We start from the raw sequence: 24,417 nt of genomic DNA, 5'->3' as shown, positions 1-24,417 counted from the left end.
ACGATGGGAAGAAGTAGAGCAACTCTTAGTCTCATGGAAACACACAAGGACAGTACTAGAGTTAGCTCACAGTCATCTATTTGGGGGACATCTAGGAGTAGACAAGATACAGGATAGAGTCCTAAGAAGGTTTTATTGACCAGGAATATGTGCAGAGGTCCAGCGCTATTGAACCTCCTGCCCTGAATGCCAGCTGCATAGCCCCCGACCTCACTTGCAGGCCCAGTTAGTATCTTTGCCTATTATTGAAGTCCCTTTTGAGAGGATAGCCGTGGACATAGTGGGCCCGCTGGAAAGAGCAGCACGGGGCCACCGAAATGTACTAGTCATCCTTGACTACGCCACATGGTATCCAGAAGCCATTCCTTTAAGAAACCCCACATCCAAGGCAATAGCAAAAGAACAACTCCAGGTTCATCCCTAAGGAGATCCTAACAGACCAAGGAACCCCTTTCATGTCAAAATTAATGAAAGACTTATGTACCCTACTCCGCATCCAGGCCATATGGACTCAGTCTACCATCCACAAACAGATGGACTGGTCGAGCGGTTTAACCATACCCTAAAAAGTATGATCCGGAAGGTGGTAGCTTAGGATGGAAAAGACTGGGATACCCTTATACCGTATCTAATGTTTACTATACGGGAAGTTCCCCAGGTGTCCACTGGTTTCTCTCCCTTTGAACTACTATACGGACACCACCCACGTGGAATATGAGATATTGTCAAGGAAGATTGGGAAAAACAACCCAAGCCTGGAAAGAATGTCATTGAGCACGTGACACAGATGAGAGAGCGAATAACTCGAGTAACCTCTATAGTATGAGAACATTTGAAAAAAGCACAAGAGGCCCAGTGGACATATTACAACTGTCAGGTGAAAGTATGGAGATTTCAGCCTGGGGAATGGGTGATGGTGCTAGTGCCGACAGCAGAAAGCAAACTCCTAGCCAGCTGGCATGGACTATATGAGACAGTGGAAGCCATTGGGGAGGTGGACTATAAGGTCAGACAACCAGACCGCCGAAGGCCAGAGCAAATCTATCACTTCAACTTACTGAAGCCCTGGCGTGACTGAGAGATGTGCCTGGTCATTCAGGGAGCTCCACCCCAGACAGACGACCCACAGGGGCAGGTGAAGATATCTCCTGAGTTAACTCCAGAACAACGAACAGAAATCATTGATATGAGCCAACAGAACCAGGATGTGTTCTGTACACAGCCGGGCCGTATGACACTGGTGCAACATCATATTGTCACCAGGCCCGGAGTAAGGGTGATGATAAGACCATACCAGATACCGGAAGCTAAAAGGGAAGAAATTAGGACAGAAGTGAAGAAGATGCTGGAACTCGGGATTATTGAAGAATCCCACAGCCAGTGGTCCAGCCCTATCGTCCTAGACCCCAAGCCTGACAGCACCCTGAGGTTTTGCAACGACTTCCAGAAGTTAAATGAAGTATCCCAATTCGATGCCTATCTGATACCATGCATTGACAAGCTAGTTGATCAGTTAGGCAAGGCCTGATACCTAATCACCCTGGACCTGACCAAAGGATATTGGCAAATTCCCCTGGCCGAGAATGCCAAGGAAAAGACTGCCTTCTCTACACCCGATGGCCTGTTCCAATATGCTGTCCTCCCTTTCGGACTCCATGGGGCCCCTGAAACATTCCAACGACTTATGGACAAATTGCTGCAACATCATGCCAAGTATGCCACCGCCTATCTAGACGACATAGTCATCCATAGCCCTGACTGGGAAACGCAGCTAGGAAAAATAGAAGCGGTGCTAGATGCCCTGCGGAAGGCCGGCCTCACTGCCAACCGTCTCAAGTGCATGATAGAACTAGCTGAGGCCAAATACCTCGGGTGTGTAGTATGGAGAGGTTTGGTGAAACCCCAATGGAATAAAGTGGAGGCAATACAAGGTTGGCCTTGACCAGTCCGAAAAAAGCAGGTCAGAGCATTTCTAGGGATAGTAGAATACTAATAGAGATTCATCCCTCATTTCACCACAAGAGCAGGGCCATTGACAGATTTGATAAAGGCTCGGGGCCCCGAGATAGTAAAGTGGACTGATGCGGCAGAAGAAGCACTTGCAGATTTAAGGACAGCCCTTTGCTGCCATCCAGTACTCATAGCCCCAGACTTCGAGAAGGAATTCATCCTACAAACAGATGCCTCAGAAGTAGGGCTAGGAGCCGTTCTTTCACAGATGGTAGGGGAGGAGGAACACCCGATCTTGTACCTCAGCCAGAAACTCTTCCCCAGAGAACAAAAGTACACCGTCGTTGAAAAGGAATGTCTGGTGGCAAAATGGGCTATGGAGACTCTCTGCTACTACCTACTGGGGCAGCGGTTTACCCTCGTGACAGACCACGCCTCACTCCAGTGGATGCACCAAAACAAGGAGAAGAACGCAAGAGTGACTAGGTGGTTCCTATCCCTGCAGCTCTTCCATTTCCGGGTACAGCATAGGGCCGGAAGCCAACATGGCAACGCTGATGGCTTATCACAAAGCACTGCCTCTCGTCCCAAGTAGCGCAACCCCATGGTGTTGAGCAGGGGGCGGGGAGATATGTGATACAGCATGGCCAGAGGGCAGCAGGAGAGTGTTAGAAGGGAGCCTTATTCCCTGTAGAGGGAAGAAAGTTTGCTATAAATTAAAGCACCTGAAGTCAGTCACATGATAACCTCCCCCCCCCGCTTCAATCAGACAAGAGGAGGAGTTGAAGCAGAGTGGATTGGTGTTGGAGTAGAGCGCAGTTTGGAGGGAAGCAGAGGAGAGTTTGGAGGAGTGCTGCAGTGGGCTAAGAAGACCAAGACCCTAGGTAAAGGGACACCTGGTTTGTGCAGAGGGAGCGCAGGAAGCCCCAAACACTGAAGGGCAGGAGACGGAAGTAGCCCAGGGGAAGGAACTGCTAGTTCTAGTGGTTTACTGCTAACCCTAGGGCCCCTGGGCTGGGACCCGGAGTAGAGGGTGGGCCCGGGTCCCTCCCTCTCCATTCCCCTCCTCTAGGACACTAGTGGGGCAGGTAATACCCCAGTTCAGGGGTAGGAAATGGTGCCCTGAACCCTCCCCAAGAAGAGAAATCCCGAGACCCATCATAGTAGTGCCGGCAATTTGCCACAACAGTTAAAATAAGAATGATTTTACAATAGTAAGGTAATTGAAAAGGTAAAGTTCCTGAATCAACGTTTAAGTTAGCTATATAAGGCACAATTGTATGGCCGATACGACATAAAAAACTAGGGACAAAAAATGCTCTATATGTGCAGCACATCCAAGTTAACCTTGTTATGGGTAAAAGGCACTATAGCTAATGCATAGATAGAATAGATGGCCTAAGTGCTTAAACAACTAATGGCATAAGGCACATTTATAAAAGAATGGACACACACATATGCACAGTGCATCTAAATGTGTACACTCAGACTTAATTAAATATGTTTATTATGCATTAAAAGTAGCCAGCTTTCAATCCTTCTGAGCTTTCTTAATATCAAGGCTTTTTATTTTTTTCCCCAAAAATGGTTGTGGAGGTACTTTTCAATAACTTGTATTTTCCTGCCAGCTTTCATGGTTCATCTGACTTTTGAGTCCTTGGGTGGGTGGAGGAACTTTTCTAATCTTTTTAGAAAAGGAATAGTGACCAGGTTTTTTCACTCTCTCATATCTCAGATGGATGAAGGGATTTTGCTCAGTCTTTTGGGGGGAAAAATCACTTTTGGCCTGAGACTGCCCATGGAGAATTTCAGCCCACAGATTCTGCTACCCTGATTCATGCTGAAGAGATTCTCACACTGTGGGTAACCCCATTAGTTTAAATTAGATTATTTGAGTAGTAAAATACTATTCAGACAGAGTAAGTGTGCAAGAATCTGACCCCAAATCTTTCTGAAAGTTTGGAGCATGTCAAAATGGGATTATCATTGCAAACAAGAAACGATCTTGCACCTGTACCAGATGATGCTAAGCAAGAGTTGTGATGTGGCTTTTTTGCATGTTAATACAGAAAGTAGCAATACATCTCCTCAGTCACACTAGCTTCACAAAGGAAGTACAGATGCGGTGACCTCAGAATTCCAATTTCATTGTGTCCTCCATCAGGGGCATCTTCCAGATGGGGCAGAGTCCAATTCAGGATCTCTTCTGTTTCATATGCCATGTTCTGGGTAATAAATGATAGGACTTTGTGCTTGTAAAATTAAATGGGCTCTTTATTAGGAGAATTATTTAAAGAGGTGCTGCAACTGCAGCTAGCATTCCAGCCATGTTCACCCAGACAGGCTTCCAGGTGTCTCTTCCGGACCCTTTCCTCCTGCAACTTGTACTCCTCCCTCCAAGTTCCATGCAGATTGCTACAGATCATTCCAGGGGGGTACAGAAATCCACTTCCAATATTATTATTTCAACATTTTTATTGCAGTAGAGCTCAAAGGCTCCAGTCAGAATTGGAGTTTCATTGTGCTAGATGCTGTACATACCCATAGCATAACATGGTCCCTGCCACGATTGAGGTTCTCCTTCTCCCAGGCATTGAACCTAGAGCCTATTCCAGGTGGATACAGAAATCCAGTTCCAGGTTTTTTTTCTTAGCCTATGTCAATAAACTGAGAACACACAGGACAGTCCGAAGGAAATCCCAGAGTGAAGTCAATGTCCACATGGTATATCTTTAGGGAATACCTTTAAGTGATTTGAATTTACTCAGCATTTAAGAGGGGAGGCAATGAAAGGAAAGAACGTTCCTCTATTTACTTGCTTGATATTAACCCACTTTTATTTTCTTTTTTTTAAAGCTGTAATAAGAAAATAGTTTGAAATGGTGCTATCTCTATATTAGTAAGAATCCCTCCCCCGCCCCAGCCTCAGCATAACATCCTGGGAGGGTCACAGGACCAGCATGGTTTTCTCAACACACACATCTAGTTGCATTTAAAATAAAGGATTTTTAAAGAGTTGTTACCACCTCACCGAAGCCTTCACGAGACATTCTATTTAGAAATGGTGTGGCTGCTACAGCATGTCACACCTGATGTTATTTCTCTTCTCCTTGCTTCTATTACTGGGACGTTGGAATTGAAACAAAACCTTTTGTTTAGAATTATTGCTTTAGATCACCACCTGAGGGCCAAGTCGTTGTTTGTATGAGATGCAAGGATCTTTTAAGAATCCTTGCCACTGTAAGCAAAGCTTGTTCTTGTAGCCAAATCCAAGTATCAGGTAACTACATTGTGCCTCCCTCCACCCTGTAGTTTCAGTTACGAAAGGGATTCACTTCCTTACTAAACTAATGTGAACTGTTGCTGTCGGTGATTAAACAGGTGCCATATTCCGTCACAGAGCTGGCTGCATTTCAGTGGAGGGAGAAGTGATTTTGGTGTATTGGCTGTTTACCTTTTAAAGTCTGAAGCACTATGAAGTCCTTTGGGAAAAGATGGCACTCCAGTACATAACGGCAAGGTTGTTATGCTTCATTTGTGACCTCAGAATGGGCTGCCACGGAGACAACTGTAAGGGGGCATCATGGTCCAAATGACAGGACATGGGCTGATGAACCAGGACTCCTGGATTCTGATCCTGGCTCTACCACAGACTTGTTTCTTCAAGGTCACACAATCACTTTGCCGCTCTTTCCTCAGCTGGGAAAAGATGCTTTCTTTTGCGAAAGGTTTTGAGACTGACAGGTGGGGGATAAGCAGCCGGAGTCAATAAAGTCTTAGGGGGAAAGCTGATGGTTCCATGTAAATACCCTTCAGTAACAAAATAAAGGAGAGGAAGGGAGGTGTGGGACACCTCCTGAAAAAAAAACGTTTGCAAGCTGAATTTTCTTAACAGAATGGGCCCAGCTGGTTCTTGGTGATATTGTGTGCTACAGGCAATGGAGTTCCAACACGGATGAATGTAGCCCAGTGTTTCAAACATTTCCTGGGGGCATCAGCATCTCTGTATCTACAGTCAGCATTCCTGAGTCTCCCACTGGCCTCCACTGTAGTGACAACAGCAGAGCCGGCCCTTTGTGCTGGAGTTCATAGTGCAGAACTTTACTGTCTGTTATGAGAAATCCAATCAGCCCTACTGCTATCTTTGTTGTATCGATGGGGAAATTATTCCCCCTTTGCTCAATAACTTCCCCCACACCACTGGGTAAGAGTCCGGAGCAGCAGTGAGCCCTGCATAGTCCATGCACCCATGATCTGAGACGTATGTTCGATGATATGTCCATATTTCTATAATATGTATAAAATGGTCTGTCTGGCAACACTAGGTGGCAGAGGTGAGATCTTTTCTGCTGTGAGCACTGTCCTATAAGGCATTGCTTGTTTAAGTACAGTCGCATTTAGTTGGAGCTGCAGGAGAGAGAGAGACAGAGAGATTCTCTGTGTTTCAGCCAGCGCAGGCTACGACAAGCATCTAACCTGCCCCCCCCATCACTTGAAGGAGAGAGTGTGAGGTTATTTGGGAATCTGGCTGTCGTGGGTCAGCTTTCTCTGCACTGGATTGTCCGAGCTGTTAGAACACAGCCCAGGGAGAAAGAAAGGAGACAAGAATCCCATCTTATTTTTTAAAAAGAGAGAGTGAGAGAGCAGGAGAGCGAGAAAGAAAGAGAGACAGACAGACAGACAGACAGACAGAAGCATGAGGACCTACTGGCTGCACAGCATCTGGGTGCTGGGATTCTTCCTGTCCCTCTTCTCCTTGCAAGGTAGGTGATGAGTTCATTTCTTAATGCCTCCCCCAAACCCCTTGTTTGATTTGGAGCTGATGAACTGAGGATGAGTTGGAACATGGAGATGTACCTATTTAAATTCATCCTCCACCTCCTTCAGGAAATAAAAGCCAAGGAGAGATTATTGCTGGTGAATCCTCTGTTTAGAGGACACCTCCTGAGCCTGACTTGCTGTTGGGTTTGTATTCTTTGCAGGGGACTGCTGGGAGTGGGGGAATCAGCAAAGGAAGGGGCTGGATGGAGCTGGGTGTCCCTGTTCTACTTCCATATGCAGCCTGCGTTGCTTGGCACTTTGGGTTACTAGTGCTGATGCACCTTTCTGTGAAAATCTCTGTTAAGTTTTTAGAAGGTGCCTTTGTGGCTCTTTGGTATGTCACACAAACACTGCCTCCTCCCCACCCTCAGAAAAAAAAAGTGGGGGAGGCAGAGATGGGAGAAGGAAATGCTCTGGGTATTAGGTCTTGCCAAGTGGGGAATTGTCACCTGGGTTTCTTGCTTATAGAGCTAAGTGTAAGTAGGATGTAGTTTGAAAGGACGAGAGACATTTTTGGTTGGTTTAGACGGGTTTTCTGTAAACAAGGTTTAAGAGTGAATGCGTACTGTACAGTATGTACAAACTAATACACACACTCTTCCCCCCCACGGACTTGCATCTCATACACAAGCAACACACTCACTCAAACATGCTAATAATCACACGTATACACATGCCCATAAATATAACATACAGTGTGTGTAAACTCACTCCAGCTCCCTGTGCCACACACACACTTCTATCTCCCTGTCACATGCAATTCTTATAGTGTAACACACCTACATATGCTCACTTCCATAGCCCTCTCTCTCACTCGCGCACACACACACACTCATGATCCACCTCACCAGCACTGTTGGTTTGTGCACATGCTTTATCTACCAGGCGGCACCCCTCTTGCACACACACATACATGCTCTTTATTATCTGTATGTCAGGCCTACTCTCTGTCATATGCTGCCTCACATGCGCTTGATCTCTCACACACAATCTCTTGCTCTGGGTCTCTCTCTCACACACACCTTCTCTGTCACACTCTCTGATACCCTGTCCTGCTTATGTATACACTGTCCCTCTTCTCTCCCTAGCTCACACTTGTGCACTCGCTGTCCCTCTGTCTCACACATTGTATCAAGCACCCACAGAAACCCCCACACCAACTCCCTCCCTTCTGCACACTTTCTCTCAGACCTAACACAATCTCTCACACTCACAGGCTCACTCTTTCCCCACCCCTGTTGCATGCCCTTGCTCCCATATGCCTCCCCTCTCTCTGCTGCACACGTTATCTGACTGTTCTCTCTCACACTCTCTCTCACACACTGTATCACACATCCATGCTCTCACAGATTTTCTCTCAGCCTCACACTTTCTCAGATCTGGATTGGGAAACAGGCACTTTCTTCTCCCCATGTGCCCATTTCTGAGGGAGGAAGGAGAATTTTTCAACACACGCATGCTTCCCCCCCCCCCCCAGTAAATGCGTAGCTACTGTGAGCAGTGCAGTCCAATGGCTTGGCGTCAGTGTCCCTCTGCACTGGGAGAACTGGCACGGACCCATCAAGGAAAACGGACACTACCAATTCACACAGATTCCAAACACCTCCTTCTATCCCTGATACTTATTGTCCAACTAAAGCCACTGGTGCTTGAGCCATTCGGTGCTTCCAGTACACAAGGTGGTCTGAACAGTGACCTGGAGATTTTGAATCTGGCATAGTTTGGAGCTGCTTTCACCTTTTGCAGTGACTCTGGTCCTGTGGCTCCCACCACAATCCATCCTAAGCTTGGGAGCTGCTACCCTTTAACCTGTTCCCATGCACTAGTTACATAACAACTGCACAAACCCCTAAACTGTGTGTTTCCCTGATGTGGCCAGAGATAATTAACCCTTTGAATGCTGAGCTACCATGTATCCTCTGGAGAGGGGGAGAGAACAGTGCTAACACTGGGACCACAGCTACAATTCCTCCCTCCTCCAAACTTTTGGATAAGCTGGAACCCAGATCGGAGCCACTCCTGGTTCCAGTTTTGTGGATCTGAAAGCCAGCCATGGAATTTACATCTCTAGTCCTCAGGGAGTGAGAGCCTATAGAAGGCAGGCTGTGGGGGCTGCCCAGGAGAGGCAGGGCGCTGTGGTGAGCAAATCAAAAGGAGCTGAAGGGGTTAAAAGGAAAAATGCTGCACTCCACAATATTCAATGGTAATGAGCCCAGAATGTGTCAGTACACTGGCAAGAGTGACTGTGCAGGGCTCTTACTCTAGAGTACTGGAGTATTGATTTGGACAGGGAATGCCCCCTCACATGGCTTCCAAACGCCATCCGAGCACTGCATGTCACAGACAGCTAGCCAACTGGGCTTGATGTTTTTTGAGTCACCCTAAAACAGGCTGCCCACCTCGGTCTGTCAAGGGGCGTATGTGTATACAGAGGTGACATTTCCCTTGTTCCAATCGCCGACTGGCCACTGAGCTGAGAGCAAAAGGGAACTGGGCTGATGTTGTGGGGCGCAGCCAAGCTGTGACCGAATGGCAGGCAGTGGAGGGAGAGGGGATCGCAGCTGAGGCTGGCAGGAGAGCTAAGGACTGCACAGTGCCAAGTGACTCACACAGGCTGTCTCCTCTGGTGCCTTTGCCAGGGTACATGAAACAGGTTGTCTGTCCCCTCTGCCTGGCTGGGCTCAGGGCCATGGGGATGGAGAGGGGGCTTTGCTCTTTTTCCCCTTGTCAGGGCTTGCAGCCTTGCACTGAGTTTCACTCTCACTCCCGTGCTTAGCTGGGGGGCTCAGATTGCCTGTGCTACTCTGCTTCTGCTTGGTGGCAGGATAGGACTCCCATTCTCCCTGAACCTCGCCCTCAGGCTAGGCTGGGCCAATGTCTCCGCATTCCCCTGGTGCCAATCCAAGCCCCCAAAGTGGGCTCTTACAAACCCTGCCATGTGTTGCCTCGGCTCCACTGCCCTGTTTGAGCTGGAGGCACACAGCTCCCATGGTCCCCAGCGCCCCACTCCAGTTCGAATCCATGGGGCTGACTCTTGGACCACACCGTGCCCTCAAATCTGCACAGCCTTCAGTGTCTTGATTTATTTTTATCTTCATGGCCTTCCTCAGTAGATATTTCATTAGCCAGTATAGCGTGGTGGTGGGGGGTTTGACAGCATGGTATATGTGTGTTAGTCTCTGGTGCCTGTTTGCTGGTGAACGTGATGGGTTTGTGCAATATCTGTGTATCACTGAGGCAAGGGAAAAGCCTTTCCCCACTTCCTTGGATATACTTTTCTTCCTAGTTATTTTCAGGGTGTTTAATGCAATCAGGGAGCACTCCCCACACATGGCTGTATTGGCAAGATAACGACTCTCTCAGCTGGCTTACGTTCCCTTAAGTAATGAAGATGTGCAAGGCCCAAGGTGAAGCTGAATTTACTTGCAGACGCTGAATTGGGGGAGAAGGTGGAAAAAGCTGGTTATTTGAGTACTGAAAACAAGGATTTTTCAGTCAAACCCCATAAGTTTGCTCTAGCCCTGCCCCAACACCCGCAGACCACCGTAACTCAATATAGACAATAACTACCACCCCAGTAATGACCCAATCCCTCCCCCAATTATACACCGCCACTCTCAGTCATGTCATCTGAAGGCTTTACTATGACAAATAGAGGCCTGCTCAAACTCTCAGGCTCTAATTCCCCTCTTCTTGTCCTGAGACAAGTATCATCAGGCAGTCTCTGAGACTGGTGCTGGGAACAAAAAGCCAGGTGGTCTCTGGCACTAGCGTGGGTTTATGAGGGCACGGGAGCTCCTCATTCCCTGCCCCTTACACAGGGGCTGGGGTGGTCAGTCCCCATTCTTAGGGTCATACAGCGATTGCTCTCCTCTGCCCTTCTACCTTGGGGGCATTCCTGTATCTTGGGGCTTCAGGCAAGAGAGCAAACAACTTAAAGGAGCCACCACATGCATTTCCTTTCACCCCACAACCAACAGGGGCTTCTTGAAACACTACCTTTCAGCACCTCCTACTTCTCCCCTGCCTCCTACCATCATTGATCAATTAGAACCTTCTTGTCCTGTGCCAGCAGCACCTCCTGCAGCCCCCCCTGGACTTCTGCAATCCAAAAGTGGGATGGGATTAACCCTCATTGGGGGAGGTGAGATTCTGCACATAGGTGACTGGATGAGAGCTAGGCTCATTCTGATGTGAACTTCAAAGTCCAGAGCTAGATACAACCACTGGAATGGAAGCCTGGTCCTTTCTATGGTATGCAGTTCTCTGAGCAATCAAGCTGTGCTTGGAGCGTGGTGAGTGGGTGGGTAAATGAGAAGGGTGCTCATTTGGCAGGGACAAGGTACTTCTGGGATCAGTCCATCCCTCCTGCTTAATGCTATAAAATGACAACAAAGGGAGCTATAGTGAGATTAAGGGCCAATGAAAGGGAAGTCTTCTTCACTGGGCCTATAGAAAACCTGCAGAACTCCCTGCCAGAAGAGAGTCACTGGGGTTACTGAGACTAGGTTTTGGAATGGGCTGATGATTTTATGACCATGAGAACAACTAGCTAAAGAGCAAGGTGAGGAGGGAAGCATAAGGTGATTGCCATGGGGATTTGTGTGGAATTTATCTAGCCACCCAAAGACAGCATTGCACAACTGGCCAGGTATCTTACTAGTGGGGTCCCTTTTCTGAAAGAAGCTGCCAGTGGCAGGAGATTGAGTTCAGTGACCCAATGGCAAATTCTCCCTCTTTAAGAGGTTCCCTTTTCCTTAAAGAAGAATGTGCTGTGATTTTATGTGCTGTTCAGACTCAGCCAGGGAATCACTTTGACAGATGAAGCACACTCCTTGTTATCGTTTTGTCCAGGAGAAAAAAAATATCAGTCACAGCACAGACCATCTTGTCCAGCTCTGATAATGAGAAGAGAAAATGGTGAGGGCAGAATGGATAGCACTTTGGGTGAGCAGTCTAGTCAGTTCTCCCTCCCAGAGTGGGGTAGGGTGGGGCTCTGGTGGGAGAGAGATAGAGATTGCCCCTCCCAGTGTAGGATGGGGACACTATGGAAGGACAAGTACAAAGGCTGCCTTCTCATTGATTAAGGGTATGGAACAGCTTCCATATGAGGAAAGACTAAAAGGACTGCAACTATTCAAGTTGGAAAAGAGATGACGTAGGGGGGATAGGACAAAGGTCTAATGGTGTGGGGAAAGTGAATAAGGAGGTGTTATTTATCCCTTCACGTAACACAAGAATCAGGGGTCACCCAATGGAATGAATAGGCAGCAGGTTTAAAACAAACAAAAGGAAGGACTTCTTCACACAACGCACAGTCAACCTGTGGAACTCATTGCCGGGGAAGTTGTGAAAGGCAAAAATATAACTGGATTAAAAAAGAAGTAGGTAAGTTCATGGAGGATCGGCCCATCAATGGCTATTAGCCAAGATGGTGAGGGATTACCAGCCGCATGCTCAGCGTGTCCCTAAGCTAGAAGACAAGAGGGGATGGGAGCATTCAATCATTGCCCTGTTCTGTTCATTCTCTCTCTGAAGCATCTGGCACCGGTCATTGTCGGAAGACAGGATACTGGGCTAGATGGACCATTGGTCTGATCCAGTATGGTTGTTTCTGTGTGAAGAGTGGAGCAGAGGGGACTCTGGACGGGGGGAAGAGGCACAGAAACAGGCCCTCCCGGGGTGGGGCAGGGGGAACTCTGGGAATTAGTGATGCAAATACAAATGGGTGAAGAAAGAGAAGTAATGCCCTGATTTTGTTCTATGCCATTTGCCTTAATGCAGCTCAGAGGATGGTGAATTATTAGGGTTATGGCCCAAGGGAAGAGTTGAGATTTGAGATTGATGTTTGATATTCAGGGCTCAGGCCTGCCTTGGCTGGAGCATAGATATGGAAGCTGAGATGCTGCCCCGTGTATCCTATCCAGTGGGATTCCAGCCAGCCGGGGCAAGGTTCCCCATCCCACTCATGCAGAAAGAAGCGGGGAAGTGCTATGAAGGGTGCACCTCTGCTTTCCTGAGCCATATCAGAGTTTGCCCTGGCTAGAGATTGCTGATGCTCCCTTCGTTGATATCCTTCCTCTGAAGCATCAGGGATGGCTATGTCTGGAGAAGGGACATTGGGCAGGGTGCAGGGCAGGGCTCTGAGGTGGCACCAAGCATTCTGTCTCTTAGGGGTTTGTCTGGCTGGCATGCTGTTCACATGCTTGGGATCTAACTGATCACCATATGTGGGGTCAGGATGGAATTTTCCACCAGGCCAGATTGATAGGGATGTTGGGGCTTTCCGCCTTCCTCTGCAGCATGTGGGTGTGGATCACTTGCCACGAGTAGCTGGGTATATCTCACTTAATAATTTCCCTGCCATTGCAGGGGCCTCTGTCTTGATGCACTTCATTCCCTCCTATTCTCTGGCTGTGGTACATAATTTCTGTGGGCTGTATACTTTGGTCTAAGTTTGGTTGTTGGGTTTAGTGTGCAGGGGGAGGGTATTAGTGGCCTGTGATATACAGGTGGTCAGACTAGGTGCTCTGATGGTTCCTTCTGGCCTTAAACTCTATGGCTTTTACAGCATAAACAGGCAGCTGGCTGATGGGCCTGGACCTACTCCCTTCTTAGGACTGTACCCCAGTGCTTCCTGAAGCTCTAAGGAAGAATCCTGCCCTACTGTTTCCATTGGAAAAGTATCTTCCGTCCCCCTCTTTCCCACTCATTCATGAGCCCAGACCAAGATTTGGGACTGGCTTATAGTGCTGCTGTTACTGGATTCTATAGGTTGGATTTCAAGGATAGGAGTCCAGGTTTGAGGGGAAATGGGGACATTCATGTTCATAGATTCATAGATACTAAGGTCGGAAGGAACCATTCTGATCATCTAGTCCGACCTCCTGCACAGCGCAGGCCACAGAATCTCACCCACCCACTCCTACGAAAAACATCACCCATGTCTGAGCTATTGAAGTCCTTAAATCATGGTTTAAAGACTTCAAGGAGCAGAGAAGCCTCCCTCAAGTCAACCATGCCCCATGCTACAGAGGAAGGCAAAAAACCTCCAGGGCCTCTCCAATCTGCCCTGGAGGAAAATTCCTTCCCGACCCCAAATATGGCGATCAGCTAAACCCTGAGCATACGGGCAAGATTCACCAGCCAGATACTACAGAAAATTCTTTCCTGGGTAACTCAGATCCCATCCATCTAATATCCCATCTCAGGGGATTTGGCCTATTTACCCTGAATATTTAAAGATCAATTACTTACCAAAATCCCATTATCCCATCTCCTCCATAAACTTATCAAGTAGAATCTTAAAACCAGATAGATCTTTTGCCCCCACTGCTTCCCTTTGAAGGCTATTCCAAAACTTCACTCCTCTGATGGTTAAAAACCTTCATCTGATTTCAAGTCTAAACTTCCTGGTGGCCAGTTTATACCCATTTGTTCTTGTGTCCATATTGGTGCTGAGCTGAAATAATTCCTCTCCCTCTCCTGTATTTATCCCTCTGATATATTTATAGAGAGCAATCATATCTCCCCTCAACCTTCTTTTAGTTAGGCTAAACAAGCCAAGCTCCTTGTGTCTCCTTTCATAAGACAAGTTTTCCATTCCTCGGATCATCCTAGTAGCCCTTCTCTGTACCTGCTCCAGTTTGAATTCATCCTTTTTAAACATGGGAGACCAGAACTGCACACAGTATTCTAGGTGAGGTCTCACCAGTGCTTTGTATAATGGTACTAAAACCTCCTTATCCCTACTGGAAATGCCTCTCCTGATGCATCCCAAAACCGCATTAGCTTTTTTCACAGCCATATCACATTGGCAGCTCATAGTCATCCTATGATCAACCAATACTCCAAGGTCCTTCTCCTCTTCCGTTACTTCTAATTGATGCGTCCCCAACTTATAACTAAAATTCTTGTTATTAATCCCTAAATGCATAACCGTACACTTCTCACTATTAAATTTCATCCTATTACTATTACTCCAGTTTACAAGGTCATCCAGATCCTCCTGTATAATATCCCGATCCTTCTCTGAATTGGCAATACTTCCCAGCTTTGTATCATCTGCAAACTTTATTAGCACACTCCCACTTTTTGTGCCAAGGTCAGTAATGTTAAGGCTGGAGCGATGGGATCAGAGGTAGGGCTGGTGGTTAGGATAAGGTGTTTGGATCTGAAGGTAAGTTTAAGGTTAAGGGTTTAGCTAAAGTCCAGGGGACATAGATGGAGGTTTGGCCTCAAAAATTGGAGTTTGTGAGTTTCCTGTTCAATTAGAGCCACCCTAAATTAACTCCTACGTCTGAAGCCAGCCTGTTCTTGAAATCAACCCCTCTCTGCAGGGCTTGGGCTCTGGCTGACCTTGGGGAAGTCTCTTTCCTCGTTCCTTTCAGGGCTGGAGGGAATCTCTCTTAAATAAAACGATCCTTAGTTTTTTTGTCATTTCTATAAAAAATGAAGAATTGCCTTGTGGAGGGTGTGTGACAGAGAGAGAATGTGAGCGATGAAGGGGGGAATGAACAAGGAGACAAATGGAAGGCACTGGCAACAGCCATGGAGTTTCCAGCAGGGAAATCAATAGTGTATCAGTGCACAGCTGTCCGGGTGTGAGGGTGCAATGCCTATGAGTAATCACAGGTTTCCCACTCTGCCCTTTAGCACTTGTATATAGTGGGTTGCAGTCTGGAACCACTTAATCCTTACAAGCCACTGGGACAATAACCATTAATATCCTCCCTCGTACCCTCCCGCTCATGCACCTGCATATGGCTAGGCACCATTTGGCCCTAAGTGACTTACCCAAGGCCACACCACAAGTTATTGGCAGAGTTGACTCAAAGTCTTACTGAGTACTAGCCTTCTGCCCAGTGCACAGAACCTTCAGGTGTTTGTAAAAAGGCTCATGTGGCCATACACTTGTGTGTGTATGTTGGTCAATGTGTTTGCAGGTGAGGATTCACATGCAGTCATCTCTCACGTATTCAAAGGAGCATCTATGATTTTTGCATGTATAGATATGTTCCAATGCACATGAGTGTGTATCTGCCTTTGAGCATGTGGGTGTGTGCGCACACATTTGTGTCTTGTAAGTATACATCAGTGCATGAAGTGATTGCATGCATTCCTAAGCATGGATCCAGGAGTGTGCATGTGTGTGCACACGTCTGGGTATGAAGTCGTGGCTATGTGCATTTGAATGAGTCTTCTCTTGTGTTTTGAAGGGTGCATGCCACAGGCATTGGATTTGAGAGATGGAGGGAGAGGGTTTGTGTGTGTGTGTGTGTGTGTGTGTGTGTGTGTGTATTAAAATGTGCATGATGCCTGTGTGTGTGGTCACCATTGGTAAGGATGCTTGTACAGTAGGTGTGTGTTAATAACTATGGTTGCTGGGAGTATGCCGGGGTATGTGTGGAGAGTATTTCTGTATAGTTCAATGGGTGCACAATACATTAGTGTGCAACTAAGGCCAAATTTACCCTAAAAGTGCTTTGCTGTCATAGCTATACCTGTATACTATACCTTTGAAGTGCTCCTAGTGTGAAAATGACTCATACCAGCAAAACTGCACTTTTGCCAGTATAGCTATTTCAGCTCCTGAGACATATGATTATATCCAAATCTCAACATTCACTCAAAAATATCAATACGTTTCTAGCCCATATGGTTACGAAGATAGGGTTGAAAATGTGAACTTAGTGTAACCAATCTAGGGTTGTCTGCCTGAGTCTGCAGACAGCCTTCAGCAACAGCTCTGGAAGTGGTGAACTGTTCCATTCTTCACAGACAAGTGCTAACTCCCAGATTCCCCTCTGCGAATACCACCCCAGATGATGGCTTTTTGTGTGGCTGAAGAAGATGGGGTGGCCAGGTCTATTACAGTCAGGCAGATATATCTGGCTGTTCAGATAAATATGAAAGAAGAACCCCTGCTACCATCCCTGCTTTGCCTGGAGAGGTGGGGAGTGGAGAAGGGATCCCATCTGATGCTCCTGAGGAGAGTAAGAGAGCCTATGCTACTGTCTCTGCCTCTTTGGAAGGGCAAGGAGGTCCTGCCACTCTAAGTGAGAGGTGGGAACAGAGGAATGGAGCTGTGGGGTTCTCATGTGCCTAGGACCTGGAGTGTCTCCACTTCTAGAAGAGACCAGGGACTGCAGAGCTGTATGAAAATGGAACAAAAACTTGCCTATGAACTTTCTGAAATGTCCAGAGAGGGTTTGCATTCTGATTCATTTCTGGTCTGGAGCGACAGTTAGGGATTTATTTAATCTGAGTAAGCTCTGACTTCTCTTTCAGGGAAATATGAGCGCAATTGGTACCTAAATACATGGTGTGTGTGTGTGTACAGCACCTGTGCTCTGATAGCTGGAATTAGCGTCTAGCCAGATAATGAGCGGTTGTTGTTTACTATGTTCTGTTCTGGGCACTTCAATTCCAGAGAGAAGTAAACAAAATTAGAGTGAATTCAGAGAAGAGTACCAAAAACGATTACGGGGCTAGAGGGACTGCCTGACTTATGAGGAAAGCTTTAAAGAGCTAAACACATGGCTAGCTTGGCCAAGTGACTAAAGAAGAGATGTGCTAATGATCTCTGTGTATCGGAGAGCATGAAGCCCAAGGAGGAAGAGGGATTGTTTCAGGTGGCCTGAGAAGCAGAACTAGAAATCATGGTGCAAAATTAAGAAAAGAGGAAATCTGGGCAGGAAAAAATTATCTTGCACTGAGAGATGTATTTGACCGTGGAATAGTTTCCCCAAGGGAAATGAGCGAAGCCCTATCATCTGGGACATTTAAAACTAGACTGGGCAAAGCCCTGGAGAACAATTTGTGCAGAACAATCCTGCTGAGGTCTCTCAGGAGATAGTCTAGATGCCTTAATAGATTCGTATGCAATCACTAATTTCTATGCACTTACTGAACCAGAACAAATTCCCCCAATCTGAAAAACAAGTGCATTGCTTGTCTTTAAATCATTTCTCTTTTTTTGTATTATATTATTCTGCTGTGAGGAAAACATTGGAGAGGGGCTGAGAACCCCTGGATACTCTCTTACTACAGTCACTAAAGTAAGATACTAGCTTTCGTGGGTTTGGTTTCAATCCCCCTCTTTCATTTAGTGGAAGTTGAAAATGACTGTGAGGAGCCATTGATCCTCAATCTACTAGGTAGTTGGGTGGAGGTGATGTCTAGGATGACCCCAGACACCTTTTGAGGTGAAACCTCATGGTCAGCACTCTATTCTCCAGGATCCCTGACCAGCTGAAGTTCTAACTAATGTCCCACCCTGACCGTGTGATATGCATATATCCCCACCTCTCCCCTCCTTTATCCCATCATTTTTCTAAGCATGTAACTGGACAAAGGAATAGTTAGTCTGAGGCCAGCAGTGATGTGGCTGAATTCATTTGTGTGAATTCACTTCTTGCGTGTCACGGGAGCTGAGATCAAAACAGACCCTTTGTAATCTGGACATAGTTGACCTGGTGAGCAAGCCAAAAATGGAGCCTCCATATGCTGAAGCTAGAAGGAGACACACTAAGCTTGTCTCTGGGGGATGTTATCAGTTGTTTTTTGCCTCCCTCGCCCCCAGGTAAGTAATTGGATCGTGAGTGACCCACTGAAATTAAACAGGTGACTTTGGTTGTTGAGCTTTGGCTGAACTGGTCCAGTGACAGCAGCCTGGGAAGCCATTGTGTAATGACTGCTGTGTTGGCTAGTGTTGCCAGGCATCCGGTTTTTGACCTGAATGCCTGGTTGAAAAGGGACCCTAGCAGCTCTGTTAAAAGTCCGGTTGGCAGCACAGCAGGGGCCCGGGGTTAATGCAGGCTCCCTGCCTGCCCTAGCTCCATGCGGCTCCCAGAAGTGGCTGCCGGATCCTTGTGACCCCTAGATGCATGGGTGGCCAAGGAGGCTCTGCGTGCTGCACCCGCCTTGAGTGCCAGATCCGCAGCTCCCATTGGCCGGGAACTGAGACCAATGGGAGCTTCAGGGGCAGCGCCTGCAGGCACTACAACAGAGTGTGGAGCCTCCCTGGCCACCCATGTGCCTAGGGGCTGCAGGGACCTGGTGGCCAATTTCTGGGAGCTGCAGTAAGCAGTGCTGGGACCTTGAACCCCCTCCCACACCCCAAACCCCTGCCCCAGCCCAGAGCCCCCTCCTGCACCCCAAATCCCTCATCCCTGGCCACACCCCAGAGCCTGCACCCCCAGCTGGAGCTGTCACCCCCCTCCTGCACCCCAAAGCCCTGCCCCAGACCAGTGAAAGTGAGTGAGGGTGGGAAAGAGTGAGCAACGGAGGAGAGGGGATGGAGTAAGTTGGGGTGGGGCCTTGGAGAAGGAGTGGGGAAGGGGTGTTCAGTTTTGTGCCATTAGACAGTTGGCAACCCTAATGTTGGCTGGCTAGTGAGAGACCTCCAGAGCTAAAAGCATGAGTCTCTACATTTGAGCTAAAGAGCCAGGCTCTGTAGCTGGGGATGTAGCAGTCTCATATCCTCTATGGAACAGCAAGGGGAAGAGGAAGCAAAGAACGCACTCTGAACAGCGGTTACAGCTGCACTGTGGGAATGCCTTTGGAGTTGCTGTGGCTTAATACAGCAATCCACTGGGATCCCATGTGTGTGCACAGGAACTTGAGATAGCGGCAAAGCGAGCCTGCATTGCTGGAAGTGTGTGGAAAGACGTGCCCTTCACTTGGATTGGATCAGAGGTGAAACATCACTAATTCCACCTTGTTGCAGTAAAAACACAAAATCCCCTGGTCTGCACAGGGGAGGAATCAGAAATTCCCCCTCGCTTTGGTCAGGCACAGAGGACGCTGTTTTTGCGGCAAAACCATGATTTTCCAATGAGAAAAAAAGGTATGGGGAGAAACAGAGTCAAGGATGACAGTTGTTTTGCTTTTCTCAGTGACTGGCAAAAGAAGAAGGCTTTTCATGATCTGGGAATGTAAGCTTTTTGAGGGAGGAAACACATCTACCTGTGTGTCTGTCTAGCCACACTGGGAAACACACTCCCAGCTGCAATATATCCCAAGACAATTCAAGGGAGGGAGACGAGCCTTGCAACAGGTACTTAAAGCCAGGGCTGGTTAGTAAGCATATCACTAGCCTGAATAAGGTCTTTCTTTGCTTCTGATGGCTTGTTATTTGTGTGTGGTGGGGGGTTGTTTTGGTTCCTTTACCCATTGTAGGAAAGATAAATGCATTTTATTTTATTCTGGTTTTGACCTTGGCTTGCCTGGAGTGGTCTTATTGTTATAAACCAACTAGTCTTTGACATATGGTGTTTGTATTGGGATTCAGCTTAGGTGCTAAACAGCGTAAAACTGAAATCAAAAGCTAAGCAGCCCAATGGAAGCATTGTGCATGACTTCTGACGACTCAAGGGAGAGAACAAAAGCTCGATGGAGCCACTGATGAGCTACTCCAAAGGATCTGTGTGTCACACAGATACAAAATGGCACCCAGGCTGCCAAAGCTAAGGAGCAAGATGTAGTATAAGCTCCATGTTGCTGAGCTGCAGCCAGGTGGTGACCCAGTTGGAGAAGTTGGGGGCACTACTAATATGACTAGTGGTTCAACAAGCTGAGATGAAGAGGAGACAGCAGATGGCCAGGAGAATTCCCAATATTCCAGCACTAAACAGCCACAGCAAAGGGTGGAACAGCCCTGGGCAGAGGTGCAGCAGATGGAGTAGCAGCAGTGTAAATGAATTGCAAGGCTTTTAAACAAAGAGTCCTGCTTGGTTCCAGTGTGGAAAGACTGAGGTGCTAAAACTAACACCAGAGGGTGACATAGAGGCCTATCTCTTAGGAGCAACTGATCCATGTTCAACTTCTGTTCACATGAAACCCTTGCCAACTTGGCCTTCATGCTGGAGGTGTTCCCAAGGGAGGAAATTCCACATGCCAACCAGATGGAGTGAATTTCCCTAGAGGGCCTAAGGTAAGGCAGTGGGATTGCACAGGTATAACTAGGGCTGCATGATAGCCTGCAGAACCTATAGAATTGGCAAGGGTGCATGAAAAGGTAAGTGCCCAGTTTGATTCGCAGAACCATGTAGCCTTTGCAAGGACTGACAGTGAGAAAGCCCCTTTTTACATGTAAGCTGAGCACCTGTGCATTGCAAATCGGTGAGAGTCACTTTACAAAACAGAACAGCGTATTCCGTTCACTGTGTCATATATGGCCAGAGTCGACACTGCATAAAATTCTGATAATTTCACATTTAAAAATGTAACAGAAAGTCTCATTCATACATCTTCACTGAAAATTTCATGAACTGCGCATTTCCTGGTGTCAGATGTTCAATAAACCTAAATAATGGAGCTATTTATGTCCAGAAGCTTTGCTTCACAACCACAAGGATTAGATACTTCTTTAAAAAAAAAAAATTTAGATAGGGTGGGAAATTTTATAAGCCCCAGGAAATGGCTTGTGGACTATGCTTGACTCATGATCCCAGAGTAGTGAAACCCTGATATGAGGCTTACATTGAAAAACAGGTGTTCTTAGGGTGCCCATGTGCACCTGAAAACCAAGTATCTTCCTGTTTCCTGGGCCTGACATGGTGCCTTTGTCAGTTTTACAAGCACCAGTGTTTTGTCCCAGTTTTTATAATCCCTTTGCAGACTGGTTGCCTGAATGAGCTGCTAGCTGGCTGAGCTGGTGAAACTGGTGACAGACTGGGTGAGGACATGTGCACATCCTCCGTCCTAAGTCCTGTCCTATATTAATACCCTGGCTTCCCCTCCCAGGCTTCCCTCTGACCTTCCCCTACTCAAGGCCCTTAAAGCAGCCTTCTCTGGCATGGAGAATCAAATCCATAGGGTGGAAACGAGGGAGAGGGAAGATGGTTGCCTGCACGAGGAGAGGGAGAAATGGAACATCCTCTTCCTTTCACTCAGGCAGACCTCCTGGATGCTGCCAGGGTACCCCTTCCTCACATCCCAAGAGGTGTCCTATTTCTTCCACTTTGAAATTCTGATCCTGCCCTAGCAATCACTGACCTCAAAGTAAGAAATAAGGGAGAACATTACCCAATGTGCTTATTTAAACCAAGGCCTCAGTCAAGGGGATCCCCCACTGTTGCTGTTCTGTGAAGCTTTCCTTCTCTAGAGTCTTCCCATTTCACAGTCACTCATGGGCATCTGCTCCTTCCTCTCCTCTCCTTTATCCTCCTCTTGAGCCAGATGTGCAAATGCCTCTAACATGCCCCCCCCCACTCTTCTGAAACAACCCCCCTGGCCAGCTGACAGTGAGCACTTGGAAAAATCAGGGAGCCAAAAATACCCACCCTGCAGTCCTGAGAGAACAATGCAAAAGATCTCAGGTGCAGTTATATGTCAGTTAATCAAGGAACCTGCTGGCCTTGCACTGTGGGTAGTGGCAGAGTCCTTTACAGCAGCTTCAGATGTTCCATGCAACACACACAGACACAGACACTTCCTCCTGCCAGGGCTGCTACTAACCTCAGTAAATTTCCTGTCAGTTCATCTCTCATAATATTAGTACTTAGCACTTTTCATTCATGTAACATTTAAGGGGCTTTAATATAGGTGGATAAACATTGTTAACATCTCCCCATTTTATAGAGGGGGAAACTAAGGCTGTGACTTGCCTAAGGTCACACAGCAGGTCAGTAGCAGAGCTGAGACTAGAATTCAGATCTCAGAACTCTCCAGTCAGGGCTCTAGCCACAGACCCACACTGGGAGGAGGGGTACTTCTCAAGTGACGGGCTGTGGGTCTCCAGAGCTGGTGGCAGAAAAAGTAGAGAAGCATTCAGCTGTGTAGGTGGGGTGAATGATCCAGCAAAGGGACGTTTCCTCATGTGCACAGGGAGACATCTGGAGAAACCGCTGGGGGAGGAACAGGAGTTCATTTGACAAACCTTAGAACCCTAGTCCCATTAATAAGAGTTCTGCAAAGGCACAAAGTTCTGCAGCGAGAGCCATTAAAAGAAGATAGCTTCTCTCAAGACCCTCTCAGCTGCAGCCGGCTGTGGTAGCAAAAAATAACTTCCTTGTGTCTGTTTTCAGTGCCCAAGTGGCCCAGAATAGCAGTTCTGAAAGCAGCGCTGTTTAATATTATCTTTGATGAGGGATCCAACAGGAGCCCTGGGCTCGTGTTGCTCAGCTTTGTTAGTTTCAGACCCTACGGCAAGAAGCCGTTGCCTTCAAAATCTAGGAAGGGCCACGTTAAGTGTGAACTGCACAGCAGAACTCCCACTTTGTCAATTCAAATGGCACTCACCTAGCAGAAATGTCTGCTTATTTTAATCAGCAGCGTGGCCTGTGAAGTAGAGTGCACGTAGGCTGCAGCGTGCTATTGCCTCGAGATAAACGTCTAACCCTGACGAGATTACCCTTACTTTCACCCCTAGAGAAACCTAATGCAGAAAGCATGATATCACTATTCAATATGCTGGCCTGTCTGCCTCTCCTTCCATAAGGTTTCCAGAAAACTTTAATCAATTAAGACTTTAAAATTACACTTTGTGGGAGGCCAAGACCTTTGCAGAAGGTGGCTCAAAACACCTATTGTTTGCTTTGCTGAGAAAGAGGTACATTGCCTTGTCCTCTGCATTATGTCCTTTAAACACAGACTCCAAACACATGCTCCTTGGCCTAGGTTCCTGTTCTAATCAGACACGAGTCCCTGAGGTCATAGAATCTGTGACTGAAGCGTGACTTTTGTTAGACCTGCCAGAGATTCTCTCTCACCTTCTCTTCACCTAGCAAATAATACCCAGAAGGCTCAGTTACCATAAAGACTGACACCTGGATATGATGTCCAAAGGGGCTTCCAGTTGCCATGATTAGGTACCCCTCATGTATCTAGCTAGGTTCTTATATTGGTGCCTGTCACCCATAATATCTGAGCATAGCAGGTCCAGATGCAGCAACAAACAGGGTCTCTGCATGCAATGTTGAGCGAGAGTGCCATGTTCTCGTGGTCTGAGCCAGGGATTTATGAGTCCTGACCCTAATCTTGCCACCTCTTTGTGCCTCGATTTTCACATTTGTAAAATAGGGATCATGCAGTTCACCTCACTGGGTGGTTATGAGGGCTAACTAAAGCTAAGGTTGGTAAAACGATAAAGTGCTATGTAAGTATTTTTTTGGATGCTGAAAAGAACGCTGATACCAATACATCTGGGCCTGCTGACTGTGATGTTCAACAAAAGCCTCACTAAAACTGAGTCTAAGAAACTGATGTGTTACTGTTTTGAGTGCTGGACCGCAGCATGCTGGTTTTACTCTTCCCTTTAATATAAACACTGTAGGGCACCATGCCAGTGAAAAGGCAGTATGCCTGTAATGGATCCGATGCAAAAAACCCTGTGGTACTTGTTGCCACAGAGAATCACTGTGACAAATAGCTTAGCAAGAGGGGAACAGCTGATATGGCACTTATATAAAGAATAGCATCCATAGCTACACTACCGACTATGAAATTCACAAGGGACCATATTCATACTGCAGGGTATATGGTCAGGAAGAAATGTCCCCTTTCAGTACAGTATAGCCCAAGAAGGTGCACTGTGCTGGATTTAGTCTCTTTGCAGAAGCAACTTTCACTGACCATTGTCAGAGAGAGGAGACAGGACTGGGATCGCTAATCTGCTCTGTTCTGCCTCTGCCTGATAGTAGC

At 47.2% G+C, this 24,417-nt stretch overlaps 1 protein-coding gene across 2 annotated transcripts in view; it reads left to right on the top strand.

Moving 5' to 3' along the window:
- Positions 1-6,311: 6,311 nt before the first annotated feature.
- Positions 6,312-24,417, top strand: part of LOC119843404 (limbic system associated membrane protein) — a 1,338,056-nt gene continuing 1,319,950 nt past the window's right edge. Inside the window, exon 1 of one of the 2 annotated variants that reach the window (XM_038372675.2) lies at positions 6,312-6,713. In XM_038372675.2, the coding sequence (XP_038228603.1) occupies positions 6,647-6,713 (67 nt within the window). In that variant the 5' untranslated portion in view covers positions 6,312-6,646. The remainder of the gene's footprint in view (positions 6,714-24,417) is intronic. The other variant, XM_038372661.2, reaches the window with a different exon arrangement.

Source organism: Dermochelys coriacea, chromosome 1 (genome assembly GCF_009764565.3).
Source record: "Dermochelys coriacea isolate rDerCor1 chromosome 1, rDerCor1.pri.v4, whole genome shotgun sequence".
Taxonomy (NCBI): domain Eukaryota; kingdom Metazoa; phylum Chordata; order Testudines; family Dermochelyidae; genus Dermochelys; species Dermochelys coriacea.
The sequence above is the reverse complement of the archived record's forward strand: the minus strand, read 5'-3'. Positions and strand labels throughout refer to the sequence as shown.